This window comes from Vespula vulgaris, chromosome 4 (assembly GCF_905475345.1).
Source record: "Vespula vulgaris chromosome 4, iyVesVulg1.1, whole genome shotgun sequence".
NCBI lineage: Eukaryota > Metazoa > Arthropoda > Insecta > Hymenoptera > Vespidae > Vespula > Vespula vulgaris.
The window spans coordinates 2,999,842-3,018,225 of NC_066589.1; the positions used below are offsets into that span (position 1 = coordinate 2,999,842).

Here is an 18,384-nt window from a genome sequence, read left to right on the forward strand (position 1 = left end):
TTCTAAGTCCACTCTTGGAGACAGATTGTCAAAGTCTCTCGAAAGCACAAAATCGAAGTCTGAAACAAAAGAAATCGTATAACATATCGAAAATATGAGTGATAGAATATTATATTTGCTTAAACTCTTCGTTAATACTCACTCGAATGGCATCCTGCAAAAATTTCTAAGTCCACTCGTGGAGATAGATTGTCAGAGTCCCACGAAAGTGTGAAAATTTCTAAGTCCACTCGTGGAGATAGATTGTCGAAGTCCTACGACGGTGCGAAAATTTCTAAGTCCACTCTTGGAGACAGATTGTCAAAGTCTCTCGAAAGCACAAAATCGAAGTCTGAAACAAAAGAAATCGTATAACATATCGAAAATATGAGTGATAGAATATTATATTTGCTTAAACTCTTCGTTAATACTCACTCGAATGGCATCCTGCAAAAATTTCTAAGTCCACTCGTGGAGATAGATTGTCAGAGTCCCACGAAAGTGCGAAAATTTCTAAGTCCACTCTTGGAGACAGATTGTCAAAGTCTCTCGAAAGCACAAAATCGAAGTCTGAAACAAAAGAAATCGTATAACATATCGAAAATATGAGTGATAGAATATTATATTTGCTTAAACTCTTCGTTAATACTCACTCGAATGGCATCCTGCAAAAATTTCTAAGTCTACTCGTGGGGATAGATTGTCAGAGTCCCACGAAAATGTGAAAATTTCTAAGTCCACTCGTGGAGATAGATTGTCAAAGTCCTACGACGGTGCGAAAATTTCTAAGTCCACTCTTGGAGACAGATTGTTAAAGTCTCTCGAAAGCACAAAATCGAAGTCTGAAACAAAAGAAATCGTATAACATATCGAAAATATGAGTGATAGAATATTATATTTGCTTAAACTCTTCGTTAATACTCACTCGAATGGCATCCTGCAAAAATTTCTAAGTCCACTCGTGGAGATAGATTGTCAGAGTCCCACGAAAGTGTGAAAATTTCTAAGTCCACTCGTGGAGATAGATCGTCAAAGTCCTACGACGGTGCGAAAATTTCTAAGTCCACTCTTGGAGACAGATTGTCAAAGTCTCTCGAAAGCACAAAATCGAAGTCTGAAACAAAAGAAATCGTATAACATATCGAAAATATGAGTGATAGAATATTATATTTGCTTAAACTCTTCGTTAATACTCACTCGAATGGCATCCTGCAAAAATTTCTAAGTCCACTCGTGGAGATAGATTGTCAGAGTCCCACGAAAGTGTGAAAATTTCTAAGTCCACTCGTGGAGATAGATCGTCAAAGTCCTACGACGGTGCGAAAATTTCTAAGTCCACTCTTGGAGACAGATTGTCAAAGTCTCTCGAAAGCACAAAATCGAAGTCTGAAACAAAAGAAATCGTATAACATATCGAAAATATGAGTGATAGAATATTATATTTGCTTAAACTCTTCGTTAATACTCACTCGAATGGCATCCTGCAAAAATTTCTAAGTCCACTCGTGGAGATAGATTGTCAGAGTCCCACGAAAGTGTGAAAATTTCTAAGTCCACTCGTGGAGATAGATCGTCAAAGTCCTACGACGGTGCGAAAATTTCTAAGTCCACTCTTGGAGACAGATTGTCAAAGTCTCTCGAAAGCACAAAATCGAAGTCTGAAACAAAAGAAATCGTATAACATATCGAAAATATGAGTGATAGAATATTATATTTGCTTAAACTCTTCGTTAATACTCACTCGAATGGCATCCTGCAAAAATTTCTAAGTCCACTCGTGGAGATAGATTGTCAGAGTCCCACGAAAGTGTGAAAATTTCTAAGTCCACACGTGGAGATAGATCGTCAAAGTCCTACGACGGTGCGAAAATTTCTAAGTCCACTCTTGGAGACAGATTGTCAAAGTCTCTCGAAAGCACAAAATCGAAGTCTGAAACAAAAGAAATCGTATAACATATCGAAAATATGAGTGATAGAATATTATATTTGCTTAAACTCTTCGTTAATACTCACTCGAATGGCATCCTGCAAAAATTTCTAAGTCTACTCGTGGGGATAGATTGTCAGAGTCCCACGAAAATGTGAAAATTTCTAAGTCCACTCGTGGAGATAGATTGTCAAAGTCCTACGACGGTGCGAAAATTTCTAAGTCCACTCTTGGAGACAGATTGTTAAAGTCTCTCGAAAGCACAAAATCGAAGTCTGAAACAAAAGAAATCGTATAACATATCGAAAATATGAGTGATAGAATATTATATTTGCTTAAACTCTTCGTTAATACTCACTCGAATGGCATCCTGCAAAAATTTCTAAGTCCACTCGTGGAGATAGATTGTCAGAGTCCCACGAAAGTGTGAAAATTTCTAAGTCCACTCGTGGAGATAGATTGTCAAAGTCCTACGACGGTGCGAAAATTTCTAAGTCCACTCTTGGAGACAGATTGTTAAAGTCTCTCGAAAGCACAAAATCGAAGTCTGAAACAAAAGAAATCGTATAACATATCGAAAATATGAGTGATAGAATATTATATTTGCTTAAACTCTTCGTTAATACTCACTCGAATGGCATCCTGCAAAAATTTCTAAGTCCACTCGTGGAGATAGATTGTCAGAGTCCCACGAAAGTGTGAAAATTTCTAAGTCCACTCGTGGAGATAGATCGTCAAAGTCCTACGACGGTGCGAAAATTTCTAAGTCCACTCTTGGAGACAGATTGTCAAAGTCTCTCGAAAGCACAAAATCGAAGTCTGAAACAAAAGAAATCGTATAACATATCGAAAATATGAGTGATAGAATATTATATTTGCTTAAACTCTTCGTTAATACTCACTCGAATGGCATCCTGCAAAAATTTCTAAGTCCACTCGTGGAGATAGATTGTCAGAGTCCCACGAAAGTGTGAAAATTTCTAAGTCCACTCGTGGAGATAGATCGTCAAAGTCCTACGACGGTGCGAAAATTTCTAAGTCCACTCTTGGAGACAGATTGTCAAAGTCTCTCGAAAGCACAAAATCGAAGTCTGAAACAAAAGAAATCGTATAACATATCGAAAATATGAGTGATAGAATATTATATTTGCTTAAACTCTTCGTTAATACTCACTCGAATGGCATCCTGCAAAAATTTCTAAGTCCACTCGTGGAGATAGATTGTCAGAGTCCCACGAAAGTGTGAAAATTTCTAAGTCCACTCGTGGAGATAGATTGTCGAAGTCCTACGACGGTGCGAAAATTTCTAAGTCCACTCTTGGAGACAGATTGTCAAAGTCTCTCGAAAGCACAAAATCGAAGTCTGAAACAAAAGAAATCGTATAACATATCGAAAATATGAGTGATAGAATATTATATTTGCTTAAACTCTTCGTTAATACTCACTCGAATGGCATCCTGCAAAAATTTCTAAGTCCACTCGTGGAGATAGATTGTCAGAGTCCCACGAAAGTGCGAAAATTTCTAAGTCCACTCTTGGAGACAGATTGTCAAAGTCTCTCGAAAGCACAAAATCGAAGTCTGAAACAAAAGAAATCGTATAACATATCGAAAATATGAGTGATAGAATATTATATTTGCTTAAACTCTTCGTTAATACTCACTCGAATGGCATCCTGCAAAAATTTCTAAGTCTACTCGTGGGGATAGATTGTCAGAGTCCCACGAAAATGTGAAAATTTCTAAGTCCACTCGTGGAGATAGATTGTCAAAGTCCTACGACGGTGCGAAAATTTCTAAGTCCACTCTTGGAGACAGATTGTTAAAGTCTCTCGAAAGCACAAAATCGAAGTCTGAAACAAAAGAAATCGTATAACATATCGAAAATATGAGTGATAGAATATTATATTTGCTTAAACTCTTCGTTAATACTCACTCGAATGGCATCCTGCAAAAATTTCTAAGTCCACTCGTGGAGATAGATTGTCAGAGTCCCACGAAAGTGTGAAAATTTCTAAGTCCACTCGTGGAGATAGATCGTCAAAGTCCTACGACGGTGCGAAAATTTCTAAGTCCACTCTTGGAGACAGATTGTCAAAGTCTCTCGAAAGCACAAAATCGAAGTCTGAAACAAAAGAAATCGTATAACATATCGAAAATATGAGTGATAGAATATTATATTTGCTTAAACTCTTCGTTAATACTCACTCGAATGGCATCCTGCAAAAATTTCTAAGTCCACTCGTGGAGATAGATTGTCAGAGTCCCACGAAAGTGTGAAAATTTCTAAGTCCACTCGTGGAGATAGATCGTCAAAGTCCTACGACGGTGCGAAAATTTCTAAGTCCACTCTTGGAGACAGATTGTCAAAGTCTCTCGAAAGCACAAAATCGAAGTCTGAAACAAAAGAAATCGTATAACATATCGAAAATATGAGTGATAGAATATTATATTTGCTTAAACTCTTCGTTAATACTCACTCGAATGGCATCCTGCAAAAATTTCTAAGTCTACTCGTGGGGATAGATTGTCAGAGTCCCACGAAAATGTGAAAATTTCTAAGTCCACTCGTGGAGATAGATTGTCAAAGTCCTACGACGGTGCGAAAATTTCTAAGTCCACTCTTGGAGACAGATTGTTAAAGTCTCTCGAAAGCACAAAATCGAAGTCTGAAACAAAAGAAATCGTATAACATATCGAAAATATGAGTGATAGAATATTATATTTGCTTAAACTCTTCGTTAATACTCACTCGAATGGCATCCTGCAAAAATTTCTAAGTCCACTCGTGGAGATAGATTGTCAGAGTCCCACGAAAGTGTGAAAATTTCTAAGTCCACTCGTGGAGATAGATTGTCAAAGTCCTACGACGGTGCGAAAATTTCTAAGTCCACTCTTGGAGACAGATTGTTAAAGTCTCTCGAAAGCACAAAATCGAAGTCTGAAACAAAAGAAATCGTATAACATATCGAAAATATGAGTGATAGAATATTATATTTGCTTAAACTCTTCGTTAATACTCACTCGAATGGCATCCTGCAAAAATTTCTAAGTCCACTCGTGGAGATAGATTGTCAGAGTCCCACGAAAGTGTGAAAATTTCTAAGTCCACTCGTGGAGATAGATCGTCAAAGTCCTACGACGGTGCGAAAATTTCTAAGTCCACTCTTGGAGACAGATTGTCAAAGTCTCTCGAAAGCACAAAATCGAAGTCTGAAACAAAAGAAATCGTATAACATATCGAAAATATGAGTGATAGAATATTATATTTGCTTAAACTCTTCGTTAATACTCACTCGAATGGCATCCTGCAAAAATTTCTAAGTCCACTCGTGGAGATAGATTGTCAGAGTCCCACGAAAGTGTGAAAATTTCTAAGTCCACTCGTGGAGATAGATCGTCAAAGTCCTACGACGGTGCGAAAATTTCTAAGTCCACTCTTGGAGACAGATTGTCAAAGTCTCTCGAAAGCACAAAATCGAAGTCTGAAACAAAAGAAATCGTATAACATATCGAAAATATGAGTGATAGAATATTATATTTGCTTAAACTCTTCGTTAATACTCACTCGAATGGCATCCTGCAAAAATTTCTAAGTCCACTCGTGGAGATAGATTGTCAGAGTCCCACGAAAGTGTGAAAATTTCTAAGTCCACTCGTGGAGATAGATTGTCGAAGTCCTACGACGGTGCGAAAATTTCTAAGTCCACTCTTGGAGACAGATTGTCAAAGTCTCTCGAAAGCACAAAATCGAAGTCTGAAACAAAAGAAATCGTATAACATATCGAAAATATGAGTGATAGAATATTATATTTGCTTAAACTCTTCGTTAATACTCACTCGAATGGCATCCTGCAAAAATTTCTAAGTCCACTCGTGGAGATAGATTGTCAGAGTCCCACGAAAGTGCGAAAATTTCTAAGTCCACTCTTGGAGACAGATTGTCAAAGTCTCTCGAAAGCACAAAATCGAAGTCTGAAACAAAAGAAATCGTATAACATATCGAAAATATGAGTGATAGAATATTATATTTGCTTAAACTCTTCGTTAATACTCACTCGAATGGCATCCTGCAAAAATTTCTAAGTCTACTCGTGGGGATAGATTGTCAGAGTCCCACGAAAATGTGAAAATTTCTAAGTCCACTCGTGGAGATAGATTGTCAAAGTCCTACGACGGTGCGAAAATTTCTAAGTCCACTCTTGGAGACAGATTGTTAAAGTCTCTCGAAAGCACAAAATCGAAGTCTGAAACAAAAGAAATCGTATAACATATCGAAAATATGAGTGATAGAATATTATATTTGCTTAAACTCTTCGTTAATACTCACTCGAATGGCATCCTGCAAAAATTTCTAAGTCCACTCGTGGAGATAGATTGTCAGAGTCCCACGAAAGTGTGAAAATTTCTAAGTCCACTCGTGGAGATAGATCGTCAAAGTCCTACGACGGTGCGAAAATTTCTAAGTCCACTCGTGGAGATAGATTGTCGAAGTCCTACGACGGTGCGAAAATTTCTAAGTCCACTCTTGGAGACAGATTGTCAAAGTCTCTTGAAAGCACAAAATCGAAGTCTGAAACAAAAGAAATCGTATAACATATCGAAAATATGAGTGATAGAATATTATATTTGCTTAAACTCTTCGTTAATACTCACTCGAATGGCATCCTGCAAAAATTTCTAAGTCCACTCGTGGAGATAGATTGTCAGAGTCCCACGAAAGTGTGAAAATTTCTAAGTCCACTCGTGGAGATAGATTGTCAAAGTCCTACGGCGGTGCGAAAATTTCTAAGTCCACTCTTGGAGACAGATTGTCAAAGTCTCTCGAAAGCACAAAATCGAAGTCTGAAACAAAAGAAATCGTATAACATATCAAAAATATGAGTGATAGAATATTATATTTGCTTAAACACTTCGTTAATACTCACTCGAATGGCATCCTGCAAAAATTTCTAAGTCCACTCGTGGAGATAGATTGTCAGAGTCCTACGACGGTGCGAAAATTTCTAAGTCCACTCTTGGAGACAGATTGTTAAAGTCTCTCGAAAGCACAAAATCGAAGTCTGAAACAAAAGAAATCGTATAACATATCGAAAATATGAGTGATAGAATATTATATTTGCTTAAACTCTTCGTTAATACTCACTCGAATGGCATCCTGCAAAAATTTCTAAGTCCACTCGTGGAGATAGATCGTCAAAGTCCTACGACGGTGCGAAAATTTCTAAGTCCACTCGTGGAGATAGATTGTCGAAGTCCTACGACGGTGCGAAAATTTCTAAGTCCACTCTTGGAGACAGATTGTCAAAGTCTCTCGAAAGCACAAAATCGAAGTCTGAAACAAAAGAAATCGTATAACATATCGAAAATATGAGTGATAGAATATTATATTTGCTTAAACTCTTCGTTAATACTCACTCGAATGGCATCCTGCAAAAATTTCTAAGTCTACTCGTGGGGATAGATTGTCAGAGTCCCACGAAAATGTGAAAATTTCTAAGTCCACTCGTGGAGATAGATTGTCAAAGTCCTACGACGGTGCGAAAATTTCTAAGTCCACTCTTGGAGACAGATTGTTAAAGTCTCTCGAAAGCACAAAATCGAAGTCTGAAACAAAAGAAATCGTATAACATATCGAAAATATGAGTGATAGAATATTATATTTGCTTAAACTCTTCGTTAATACTCACTCGAATGGCATCCTGCAAAAATTTCTAAGTCCACTCGTGGAGATAGATTGTCAAAGTCCTACGACGGTGCGAAAATTTCTAAGTCCACTCTTGGAGACAGATTGTTAAAGTCTCTCGAAAGCACAAAATCGAAGTCTGAAACAAAAGAAGTCGTATAACATATCGAAAATATGAGTGATAGAATATTATATTTGCTTAAACTCTTCGTTAATACTCACTCGAATGGCATCCTGCAAAAATTTCTAAGTCCACTCGTGGAGATAGATTGTCAGAGTCCCACGAAAGTGTGAAAATTTCTAAGTCCACTCGTGGAGATAGATCGTCAAAGTCCTACGACGGTGCGAAAATTTCTAAGTCCACTCTTGGAGACAGATTGTCAAAGTCTCTCGAAAGCACAAAATCGAAGTCTGAAACAAAAGAAATCGTATAACATATCGAAAATATGAGTGATAGAATATTATATTTGCTTAAACTCTTCGTTAATACTCACTCGAATGGCATCCTGCAAAAATTTCTAAGTCCACTCGTGGAGATAGATTGTCAGAGTCCCACGAAAGTGTGAAAATTTCTAAGTCCACTCGTGGAGATAGATTGTCGAAGTCCTACGACGGTGCGAAAATTTCTAAGTCCACTCTTGGAGACAGATTGTCAAAGTCTCTCGAAAGCACAAAATCGAAGTCTGAAACAAAAGAAATCGTATAACATATCGAAAATATGAGTGATAGAATATTATATTTGCTTAAACTCTTCGTTAATACTCACTCGAATGGCATCCTGCAAAAATTTCTAAGTCCACTCGTGGAGATAGATTGTCAGAGTCCCACGAAAGTGTGAAAATTTCTAAGTCCACTCGTGGAGATAGATTGTCGAAGTCCTACGACGGTGCGAAAATTTCTAAGTCCACTCTTGGAGACAGATTGTCAAAGTCTCTCGAAAGCACAAAATCGAAGTCTGAAACAAAAGAAATCGTATAACATATCGAAAATATGAGTGATAGAATATTGTACTTACGTAAACTCTTCATTAATACTCGTTCGAATGTCTTCTGCGAAAATTTCTAAGTTCTCTCGTCGAAGTCCAAAACACAACTGAACTAGTAACTGTAACAATCTGTCAAATACCCGACTTTGTTGTCGTCTCTGGAAGCCGAGTATCCCCACTTCGCAATTTAAGTCTAAAATAAAATAATTCGTATAGAATATTGAAAGAATGAGTGATATAATAATATACTTACATTTCCTCTTCTCTATTACCTGCGGAGAACGCGTATTGGGAGAACATCTACGCGTAGTCGTCGAAATTCGAAGTAAATCCGAAACAGTAGCTGTCGGTCTGCCTATATTATCGTCACGAGTGGGAGAATATCCCCACTACTCCATTTGATTCTAAAACAACAAATCGTATAGAATAGTACTGCGAAAACTGCGATGTGTACTTGTCGAAATTCAAAACAAGACTGAACCAGCAGCTGTCAAAGTTCATTTTATTGGCCTCACGGGTGGGAAAGTATCCCCACCTCCTTAATTTAATTCTGAAACAAAACAAATCGTATAGAATATTGAAAGACTTCATGATATAATTATATACATATATTAACTCTTTTTTATTATTTGCGGAGAATGCGTTCTACAAGAACTGCAATGTGTATTCGTCGAAATTCGTAACAAGACTGTATCATTAACTGTCAAAGTCGGTCCTCTTATACTATCGTCAGGAGTGGGAGAGTACCCCACTACACCATTTAATTCTGAAACAAGAAATCGTATAGAATATTGAAAGAATGAGTGATATAATTATATACTTATATTAACTATTTTCTACTACTTGCAGAGAATGCTTCCTGCAAGAACTGCGATGTTTATTTGTCGAAATTCGTGCGAATACTGTCGAAGTCGGTCCGCTTATATTATCGTCAGGAGTGGGAGAGTACCCCACTACACCATTTAATTCTGAAACAAGAAATCGTATAGAATATTGAAAGAATGAGTGATATAATTATGTATTTACATTAACTCTTCTCTACTACTTGCAGAGAATGCTTCCTGCAAGAACTGCGATGTTTATTTGTCGAAATTCGTGCGAATACTGTCGAAGTGGGTCCGCTTATATTATCGTCAGGACTGGGAGAGTACCCCACTACACCATTTAATTCTGAAACAAGAAATCGTATAGAATATTGAAAGAATGAGTGATATAATTATATACTTATATTTACTCTTCTTTACTACTTGCAGAGAATGCGTACTACAACAACTGCGATGTGTATTCGTCGAAATTCGTAACAAGACTGTATCATTAACTGTCGAAGTCGGTCCGCTTATATTATCGTCAGGAGTGGGAGAGTACCCCACTACACCATTTAATTCTGAAACAAGAAACCGTATAGAATATTGAAAGAATGAGTGATATAATTATATACTTATATTAACTCTTCTCTACTACTTGCAGAGAATGCTTCCTGCAAGAACTGCGATGTTTATTTGTCGAAATTCGTGCGAATACTGTCGAAGTCGGTCCGCTTATATTATCGTCAGGAGTGGGAGAGTACCCCACTACACCATTTAATTCTGAAACAAGAAATCGTATAGAATATTGAAAGAATGAGTGATATAATTATGTATTTACATTAACTCTTCTCTACTACTTGCAGAGAATGCTTCCTGCAAGAACTGCGATGTTTATTTGTCGAAATTCGTGCGAATACTGTCGAAGTCGGTCCGCTTATATTATCGTCAGGAGTGGGAGAGTACCCCACTACACCATTTAATTCTGAAACAAGAAATCGTAAAGAATATTGAAAGAATGAGTGATATAATTATATACTTATATTAACTCTTCTCTACTACTTGCAGAGAATGCTTCCTGCAAGAACTGCGATGTTTATTTGTCGAAATTCGTGCGAATACTGTCGAAGTGGGTCCGCTTATATTATCGTCAGGAGTGGGAGAGTACCCCACTACACCATTTAATTCTGAAACAAGAAATCGTATAGAATAATGAAAGAATGAGTGATATAATTATATACTTATATTTACTCTTCTTTACTACTTGCAGAGAATGCGTACTACAACAACTGCGATGTGTATCCGTCGAAATTCGTAACAAGACTGTATCATTAACTGTCAAAGTCGGACCGCTTATACTATCGTCAGGACTGGGAGAGTACCCCACTATACCATTTAATTCTGAAACAAGAAATCGTATAGAATATTGAAAGAATGAGTGATATAATTATATACTTATATTAACTCTTCTTTACTACTTGCAGAGAATGCGTACTACAACAACTGCGATGTGTATTCGTTGAAATTCGTAACAAGACTGTATCATTAACTGTCGAAGTCGGTCCGCTTATATTATCGTCAGGAGTGGGAGAGTACCCCACTACACCATTTAATTCTGAAACAAGAAATCGTATAGAATATTGAAAGAATGAGTGATATAATTATGTATTTACATTAACTCTTCTCTACTACTTGCAGAGAATGCTTCCTGCAAGAACTGCGATGTTTATTTGTCGGAATTCGTGCGAATACTGTCGAAGTCGGTCCGCTTATATTATCGTCTGGAGTGGGAGAGTACCCCACTACACCATTTAATTCTGAAACAAGAAATCGTATAGAATATTGAAAGAATGAGCAACCTCCACGCGGTGGGATCTGGGTCGGTATTACTTGCGACCTATCAAAGTCTAATTACGAATTACCTAATTCCTATTATTATGATATTATTATTTTTGATAATACTGTACAAGTAATTCCGGGCGAATGGCTGCATATTTCAATGTGTTTCCAAAATATTTTCTATCTAATTGTAATTGGAGCAGTACAGGATCTTAAATGTTACATAATTGATTATGTTTCGGTAAATAGATATATGAAAATTTGAAAATAATTTTTTAGAGAAAAACATTGAAATGTTTTAACTTTTTTATTATTTTTTATTAATGCTTTTCATGTTAGATGTTATATTTTCTATTCTACTTACGTTCACGATTATATGCGCATATTTAAAATTTAAAAATCTGTTTTTGAATACATATAAGAAACACCTAAATAAAGAGAGGAAGATAGCATAGATATAAGAGCCTTGAGTTCCCCCACCGGTTGCCAAATAATTCTTGGAAGTGAGTCTATGGCAAGCAACAAAAGAATAAACAATGGTACGTGATAATATTCTACTATATGTATATCTATATATATGTTTTTGTATACGCTGCTCTGTACGCAGTATTTAGGAAATACCAACAATAGCACGTGTAAATAATCAAAGGACGACAAAGAGGACGACCTTCTTAGTTCATCTCTTCGCAGTTCTTGTTTGTACGAGCAGCCGTCAAGACGTGTTCAGACTTGTTCCTGCTTTATTAATTTTGGTTCGTATAATTTCTCATTTATATTATATATAATATTTCATAAGTTTGATTTAATTATTTATAATTTATTAATCTTATTTTATATTATATTAGACTTCAATATACACTATTATATGTTGAATATCCCGCTTACATGTGTGAAAAGATTCATATGTATAAATTTTCTAAATCTTTTTCTGCATTAATAATCTTTTTAAATTTGGTCTATGTCTTATTCGTCGTATTTAACTAATCTTGAAAATAATTAATAACAATTATCCTATAGTTTCTATTACTTTGTTCTTTTTGTACAATGTATAGAAGTAATCTTTGAGAAAATTGAAGACGCAAGTCACATAATACATATATAAATTATATGGGATCTGTATGTACACTCATATATACACATAATTATACATATAGATACAAAATTATATTCTCTATTAATAATAATTTGAATATTTTCAGGTTATTATTCGTCATATTGGTCAATGTAATATTCATCAGTTCATCTGGACGTCTACACATTTGGTAGCAGTTATCATATACTTCCTGCTGGTCTTTATATGTAATAACAAATAAGTTTCATAAGAAATTTTTATTTAATTTGAATTAATATAAACAATTCGATATTAATTCGAACAAACTATTTATTGTGTTATACGACTTCTTGTCTTCGATAGTAATCTTATTATAAGTTTCTATGCTCTGTTATATCCAGGACTTTTATTATATGATATTTTATGTTTTCTAAGAAATTTATATATGGATCTCCATACGCAGCTACCTCCTTGTGGTGGGATCCGGAAATCGGTATTGCGAACGTTCGTATATTTTATATTATACAACGTACGCACTACCGGGCCAAAGGCTGACGTTCGGTGCATTAGAAAATAATTTTGATTGTATTGTAATTTATTAGAGATTTTTTGAAACATATTTTACATTGAATTTAAAGAATATTAGGAAGCACCGAGAATAATAAAAATTTCATTATGGTATAATAAAAGTTAAAGTAGAATAAAATTTCAAGATACGTTTAATCGTTTAATTAATGTTGTAAATGTTATAATTTCAATTTTACTGCTCCTTGTCTAGTTTTAGTTTAATGCTATATCTATTTTGATTTATAGATATCCATGCAATTAGTATACTTCTGTGAACATATCCCTATCGCGATTATATTTATTTTTAAACGATAGGTACAACGTGAGTTTGGTCGTGTGCTTTTACTAATTCATTTACTTTAATATAGTTCACAAGTTTTGCAGTTACATCTTTCGAATATTATTATTTTTTTATTATTACTACAGCATACAAAAGATGTAATATAAGTTCATAATTTTAGATCGTGTAATTTGAATAATACGATATATGATATTTAATATTTAATGTTTAATATGCAATATTTAATACAATATAAATTGTAGAAGTAAACGCCACAGCTTGCTTTAATCATTTTTATTCAACAGGTCTTTAGTTGTAGATCGCGCGCAATGCGATCTTAGAGTCAGTGCTTGTGCGAGTTAGTTTGATTGTTTTGCAACCGAACAGGTTGCTTTCAAAATAAAGTAAAATAAAATCGCGAATTAGAGTCAGTGTTGTTCGCCGTTTAGAATTTCTCGGTAGCGTTAGTAAATCAAAAAACAAGAATTTATATTATATTCGTGTTAAAATTATATGTTCGACGAGTTGTTAGAATCATTAACACATTTTCGGCCGATTCGGGAGAAGAGGATTGCGTTGCGATAAATATTGTAATGGTCGAAAGTGTGAATTTAAAAATTCATCCTCTTCATCTTTACCGACGATTGTAAAGCTTCGTCTGGATAAAATTACCTGTAAGTATATTTCTTTCTTCCAATCGTAACTTTTCTCGTTCAACGTTTAAACCATTTTTTTTTTTAATCATTTTCTTTCATTCGCAAATATATTTGTTCGTATGCAACATATAATTAATCCTTTTTTGTACCTTTTTGTATTACAGATTCGTCAATTCATCGATTCATGAATTCATTGATTCAACGATTCAACGAAAATTTCAACTTCACGACATCATTCAACCTCCTACGAGGGGGACGAGTGTTTTGGAGCCATCGCAGAACTTCTTAAGTAGTGAGTGAAAAATTTAAAGTTCCTCCGGTGCCCATCATGCCGAGGATGAAAGGTCCTTATCGGCACGGGTTACTGGTTGTATTCGCAGACGTCCTATGTCCGAAACGAGCAAAAGTGTCCGTGATTAAAATCTTTGATTTTATTCACGAGTGGTTCCCTATACGTGTAGTTAGATATTTTCTTGTGAATATTTTATTATTATTATTATTATTATTATTATTATTATTATTATTATTATTATTATTATTATTATATATAGCTCAGGCCAGGGTCTTCTTGTTTCAAAATCGTTTAATTTACAGTGCTGTTTATTAGCACTTTTTCTCTCTTCGTTTTTGCTCGCGATATTAGTAATGAAATCGGGCATTCATTTACCCGATTTCGTATAAAGCATATAACGTGGTTTACGCTACATGCATTGCTTCGTACTTAGTCCATTTAATCGCGATTTACTTCGATAATTCGAAATATCGATTTATCAACAAATAAGCAAGAAGACAAACCCCTCCGCGACGGATAGATTCTGGCAGTTAAGTGGTGGATTATAATCCCGTTCTTTCATTAGAACAGCCATTTAATGAAAGGGGTCGTCCGAGGTTTTTTATTAGAATTATATATTTTTTAATAATGAAATTTCATAACTGCATAATGCGTATGCATATATATTAGCTATGTGCATATTTCATCCATCCATGTCAACGACTGCCTACCGCGGGTCGCTCAAAGGCTCTTAAGCGGTGCATACAGGTGGGGTTGCAAAACTATATTTGCAACTTATTATTTTTTTACCACTTTTAGTGGTAAAACCCATATGTGGTGGTCACACTCATATGTGGTGACCGCCTACCATCATCCATCCTTGCTTGAGCTCTTGCTAATAAGACGTGCAAAGAGACTCTAGAGTCACAGTCCGCTTAAATTTTATATATATATATATATTTTTATATATTTTTTTATATATTTTCTAATATATATTATAAATTAATCATTTTTAGCTCAGGATTTTCAGCACTAATATACTAATACCCGTTTCTCCCCCATGCTTTCTGCGTTCTCATCTATGCGTTTAACCCAGGTGTTACTCGTGTGGGTGAGAAACAGTCAGTGTGGATTTAGTTTTAAGGTTTCCTCTTTAGCGGCTGTCATTGTGCTGGTGATTGCACGGTGTACCTTGCACTTGTATGTGCGTTTTAGGAAGTGCATTGTACATCGTTTCGCGATATCTTTTAAATAGATATATTATATATCTAATATATAATTATATCAATATCGATTTGCATAATAGTTACCACATTCTTGTGGAAAATTTTAAATACTCGTATATATTACTAGTATCTATATGTATACTAGTATATACTAGTATCTTTGCTTTAGTCATATATGCAATAATCATTAGCCTTGGCAGTCGATTTCAGCAAATGGTACGTACTCCTAAATATATTAGAAAAAATACGTGGTTGAACTAGGGTGTCGGAGGTGCCCCGGGGCATGCTCTCTAGTGTAGGCTTTTGCACCCTGGTGGAGTGTGAGAGAACCGTGGAGTGTATGTGTTGGTGTGAATGTTTGCACTTTTTAAATATAGGTCATAGGCAGGCAGGTAGCATACTTTTCTGATTGAATGTGTCAATTAATTTTAAGTAGGTAGGGACCGGGTAAGGATGCGATTCCCACTCAGGAGTGGGAAGTCCTTTCTCCGGGGATTTGTGAAGTTTCAGCAAATTTAACGATCTTTCAGCATAGCTGAACTTTATCTTTTCATCTTTTTCTTTTAATTTTTTTTTCTTACATCTTTTGCTGACACTTTCCATGCGCAATGAATCAGTATCAAACAGTTCAAAAAACTTTGCACCAAATGAGAACATCAGATACATCCCATATCTTTTGAACTTAGCAAAGGATTTTGAATTTGTTCGATACTTAGTTTTAAATTAATTCTTGCACTTCGCGATTCTTAAGATATTTACTATCTATATATTTCTTATTTAGAAATAGAATATATCTGCATAAGTAAAATGGAAGTATTACAATTCTTGTGATCTTGACATTTTACCGAAACTATATTCATCTTTTAAGTGCAACGAGTTAATATTAGTTTGTAATAGGTTCATCGAATAGAACGAATATTATGTCTGCTGGAGCATTCGATTAAATGTGCCTGTGTTATTGTGTACGGTTGGTGGATTCTTTGAGTCCATTGACTGTCCACAGGCTAGGATAGCTTTACGGGTTAATTGAAATATTTCTACAGGAATCTTTTATCTTTATTTTTATTTTTTTTTTAATTAAATAAATAGATAAATAAACAAATAAAGATCATTAGAAAATCGAGACGCACCTAGGCAGAGTAGAAAACGCAGTTGAGAATACGTATTGGGACTTGTCAGTGCCGTTTGGGGTGATTCATTCGCGAATTTTGCCATACTTCAGTGGTTATACTATTTAGAAGAAATCGATACTTTACGTCGCAAGCGCTTACTGCTCGTTAGGTTAAGAAAAAAAAAGAAAAAAGAAAAAGAGAAAACAAGACAAACCTGCGTGCGAAAATGTGTTTTCACTTCCCAACCCCTTAGCTTGAGATCATTGCGTCTCGTTTAATGCGTGCGTTTACACGAGTGGTTTGAGTCTTATTGCGTAAAGTGAGATCAGGTCGGGATTAGGTCGGTTTAGCTTAGGGACGATTTCGTTCTTATAGTAATAACCACTGCAGTATGTCCATCTTTGTGGGTGCGTTGCTTCGAACGGTAGGGCGTTTTTTGATGCGTAAACTTAGCTTGCGTCGCACGTAAGGAATGCTCCAATGCAGTGGTTAGGGCACGAAGCAAGAAGTGGCTATGTGCTGAAGAGGCCCCCACATATTGTGGCTCAAGAGGGCAACTATCGACTACAAGTCATTTTTCAAAGGTGATCGGTATGTCGAACCCTTCGTTAATGGCTTGTGGTCTTATCAAAAACACTTTTACCCTTTACCACGTTGACACTTATGCTCGTAGTAGTTTGTTCCTGGATGGAGATGATGGACTATTCCATCTCCTTGCTACAGTGTTCCGCACTCGCGTTCGTGAAAATGTGTTTTTTTTTTTAATTTTTTTTATTAGAGTCAAGCTTTTGCAGTTAGTTATTAATTAATAGAGTCATTGCAATTTTTTCTTAAAGTAAAGTCAAGTCATTGTATTTTTTAAAAGTAGAGTCAGTTTTTTATTTCAGAATAGAGTCAAGCCCTTTGCATTTTCTGTTTTTATTTTTATTTTTTTTTCCTAATTAAAGTCAAGCCCTCCCTATTTTCATTTTAAATTAAAGTCGAGCCCTTGCATTTTTCTTTTTAAATTAAAGTCAAGTCCTTGCATTTTTCTTCTTAAATTAAAGTCGAGTCCTTGCATTTTTTCTTTTTAAATTAAAGTCGAGTGCATTTTGCATTTTAAAGTTTTAAAGTAGAGTCTTTTCTTGAAGTAGATTTTTAGTTACAAATATAGAGTCACGCTCGTTAAATATTGTGTGGACGTCCGTGGCCTGCAGCAGCATTGCACTCAGGAGTGCATTTGGATACCCAAGCATGTTGATTTTTAATTCAGAATAATCATATTTTAATCATATTTTTTCATGTTCATAATTTCATAATGTGTATGTATATATACGAGATATATGCATATTTCAATGTCAACACAGCTCTACCACGAGTTGCAAAATGACTCTTATGTGGTAATCATTATCGTTATCATCCATATCTTCACCCTCATTATCTTTTTGCAATCTGATTCTGATTATTCTGATTAATCTGATTAATCTGATTATTCTGATTATTCTGTTTATTTTGGTTATTCTGATTAAAAATCTACAAGACTTGATGACAAATCAAAATGCCTGCATTCAGGAATGCAGATGAATATATATATATTGGCAGCCAGCACTCAGGAGTGCATATTAAAATATGTCAAGGGTATATATTTTTATTCCAAAATTATCAACAAATGAATATGAGATGAACGACTTAATAATTATATATGAAAGAGAGAGAAAGAGAGGGAGAGAGGAGAAGGAGAGAGAAAAAGGGAGTATTTTTATTATATATATGAAAGTTTCATAAGAAAATATAATAAATGATACAAAAATTATTAATAAATGTTTATACATATTTGAAGGAAATATAAATATTTTTTGGAATAAAAAGATATACGTCTTGGTATATAAATGAAACGAATAAATTGGCTTGTCTGCACTCAGGAGTGCATATGAAAGGTTCACTGTAAGTACATGATTGCATTCAGGAATGCAAATGAACATATAGTAAGGATATATATTTCACATTTGGAATGATCAAAGAT

The 18,384-nt window shown here is 35.2% G+C and overlaps 2 protein-coding genes across 2 annotated transcripts; both read right to left on the reverse strand.

The window, feature by feature from the left end:
• On the reverse strand, positions 1-10,777 carry LOC127063148 (uncharacterized). Its single transcript, XM_050992525.1, has 8 exons — positions 10,662-10,777; positions 10,222-10,365; positions 10,039-10,163; positions 8,850-9,343; positions 8,608-8,770; positions 5,747-5,881; positions 3,353-3,487; positions 1-549 (listed from the first exon to the last, which is right to left on the reverse strand). The coding sequence occupies exons 5-8, from the start codon at positions 8,618-8,620 to the stop codon at positions 404-406; spliced, it is 429 nt and encodes a 142-aa protein (XP_050848482.1). The 5' UTR covers positions 8,621-8,770; positions 8,850-9,343; positions 10,039-10,163; positions 10,222-10,365; positions 10,662-10,777; the 3' UTR covers positions 1-403.
• On the reverse strand, positions 9,440-16,485 carry LOC127063206 (uncharacterized). Its single transcript, XM_050992632.1, has 8 exons — positions 16,401-16,485; positions 11,060-11,197; positions 10,876-10,995; positions 10,632-10,781; positions 10,430-10,567; positions 9,812-9,961; positions 9,623-9,747; positions 9,440-9,545 (listed from the first exon to the last, which is right to left on the reverse strand). Exons 1-8 carry the CDS (start codon positions 16,483-16,485, stop codon positions 9,540-9,542), a joined length of 912 nt encoding a protein of 303 aa, XP_050848589.1. The 3' UTR covers positions 9,440-9,539.
• Between the last annotated feature and the right edge of the window lie 1,899 nt (positions 16,486-18,384).

Bases quoted from the DNA above. Each gene is read 5' to 3' on its own strand.
- LOC127063148 (XM_050992525.1), bottom strand. The intron at 3,488-5,746 runs GTGAGTATTAAC...CTTTTGTTTCAG, and splicing joins TTTTGCAGGATGCCATTCGA to ACTTCGATTTTGTGCTTTCG. The intron at 550-3,352 runs GTGAGTATTAAC...CTTTTGTTTCAG, and splicing joins TTTTGCAGGATGCCATTCGA to ACTTCGATTTTGTGCTTTCG.
- LOC127063206 (XM_050992632.1), bottom strand. From the start codon at position 16,485: ATGGCAAAATTCGCGAATGAATCACCCCAAACGGCACTGACAAGTCCC. The intron at 10,782-10,875 runs GTACGCATTCTC...TTCTTGTTTCAG, and splicing joins TACACATCGCAGTTGTTGTA to AATTAAATGGTATAGTGGGG. The intron at 9,962-10,429 runs GTTAATATAAGT...TTCTTGTTTCAG, and splicing joins TCTGCAAGTAGTAGAGAAGA to AATTAAATGGTGTAGTGGGG.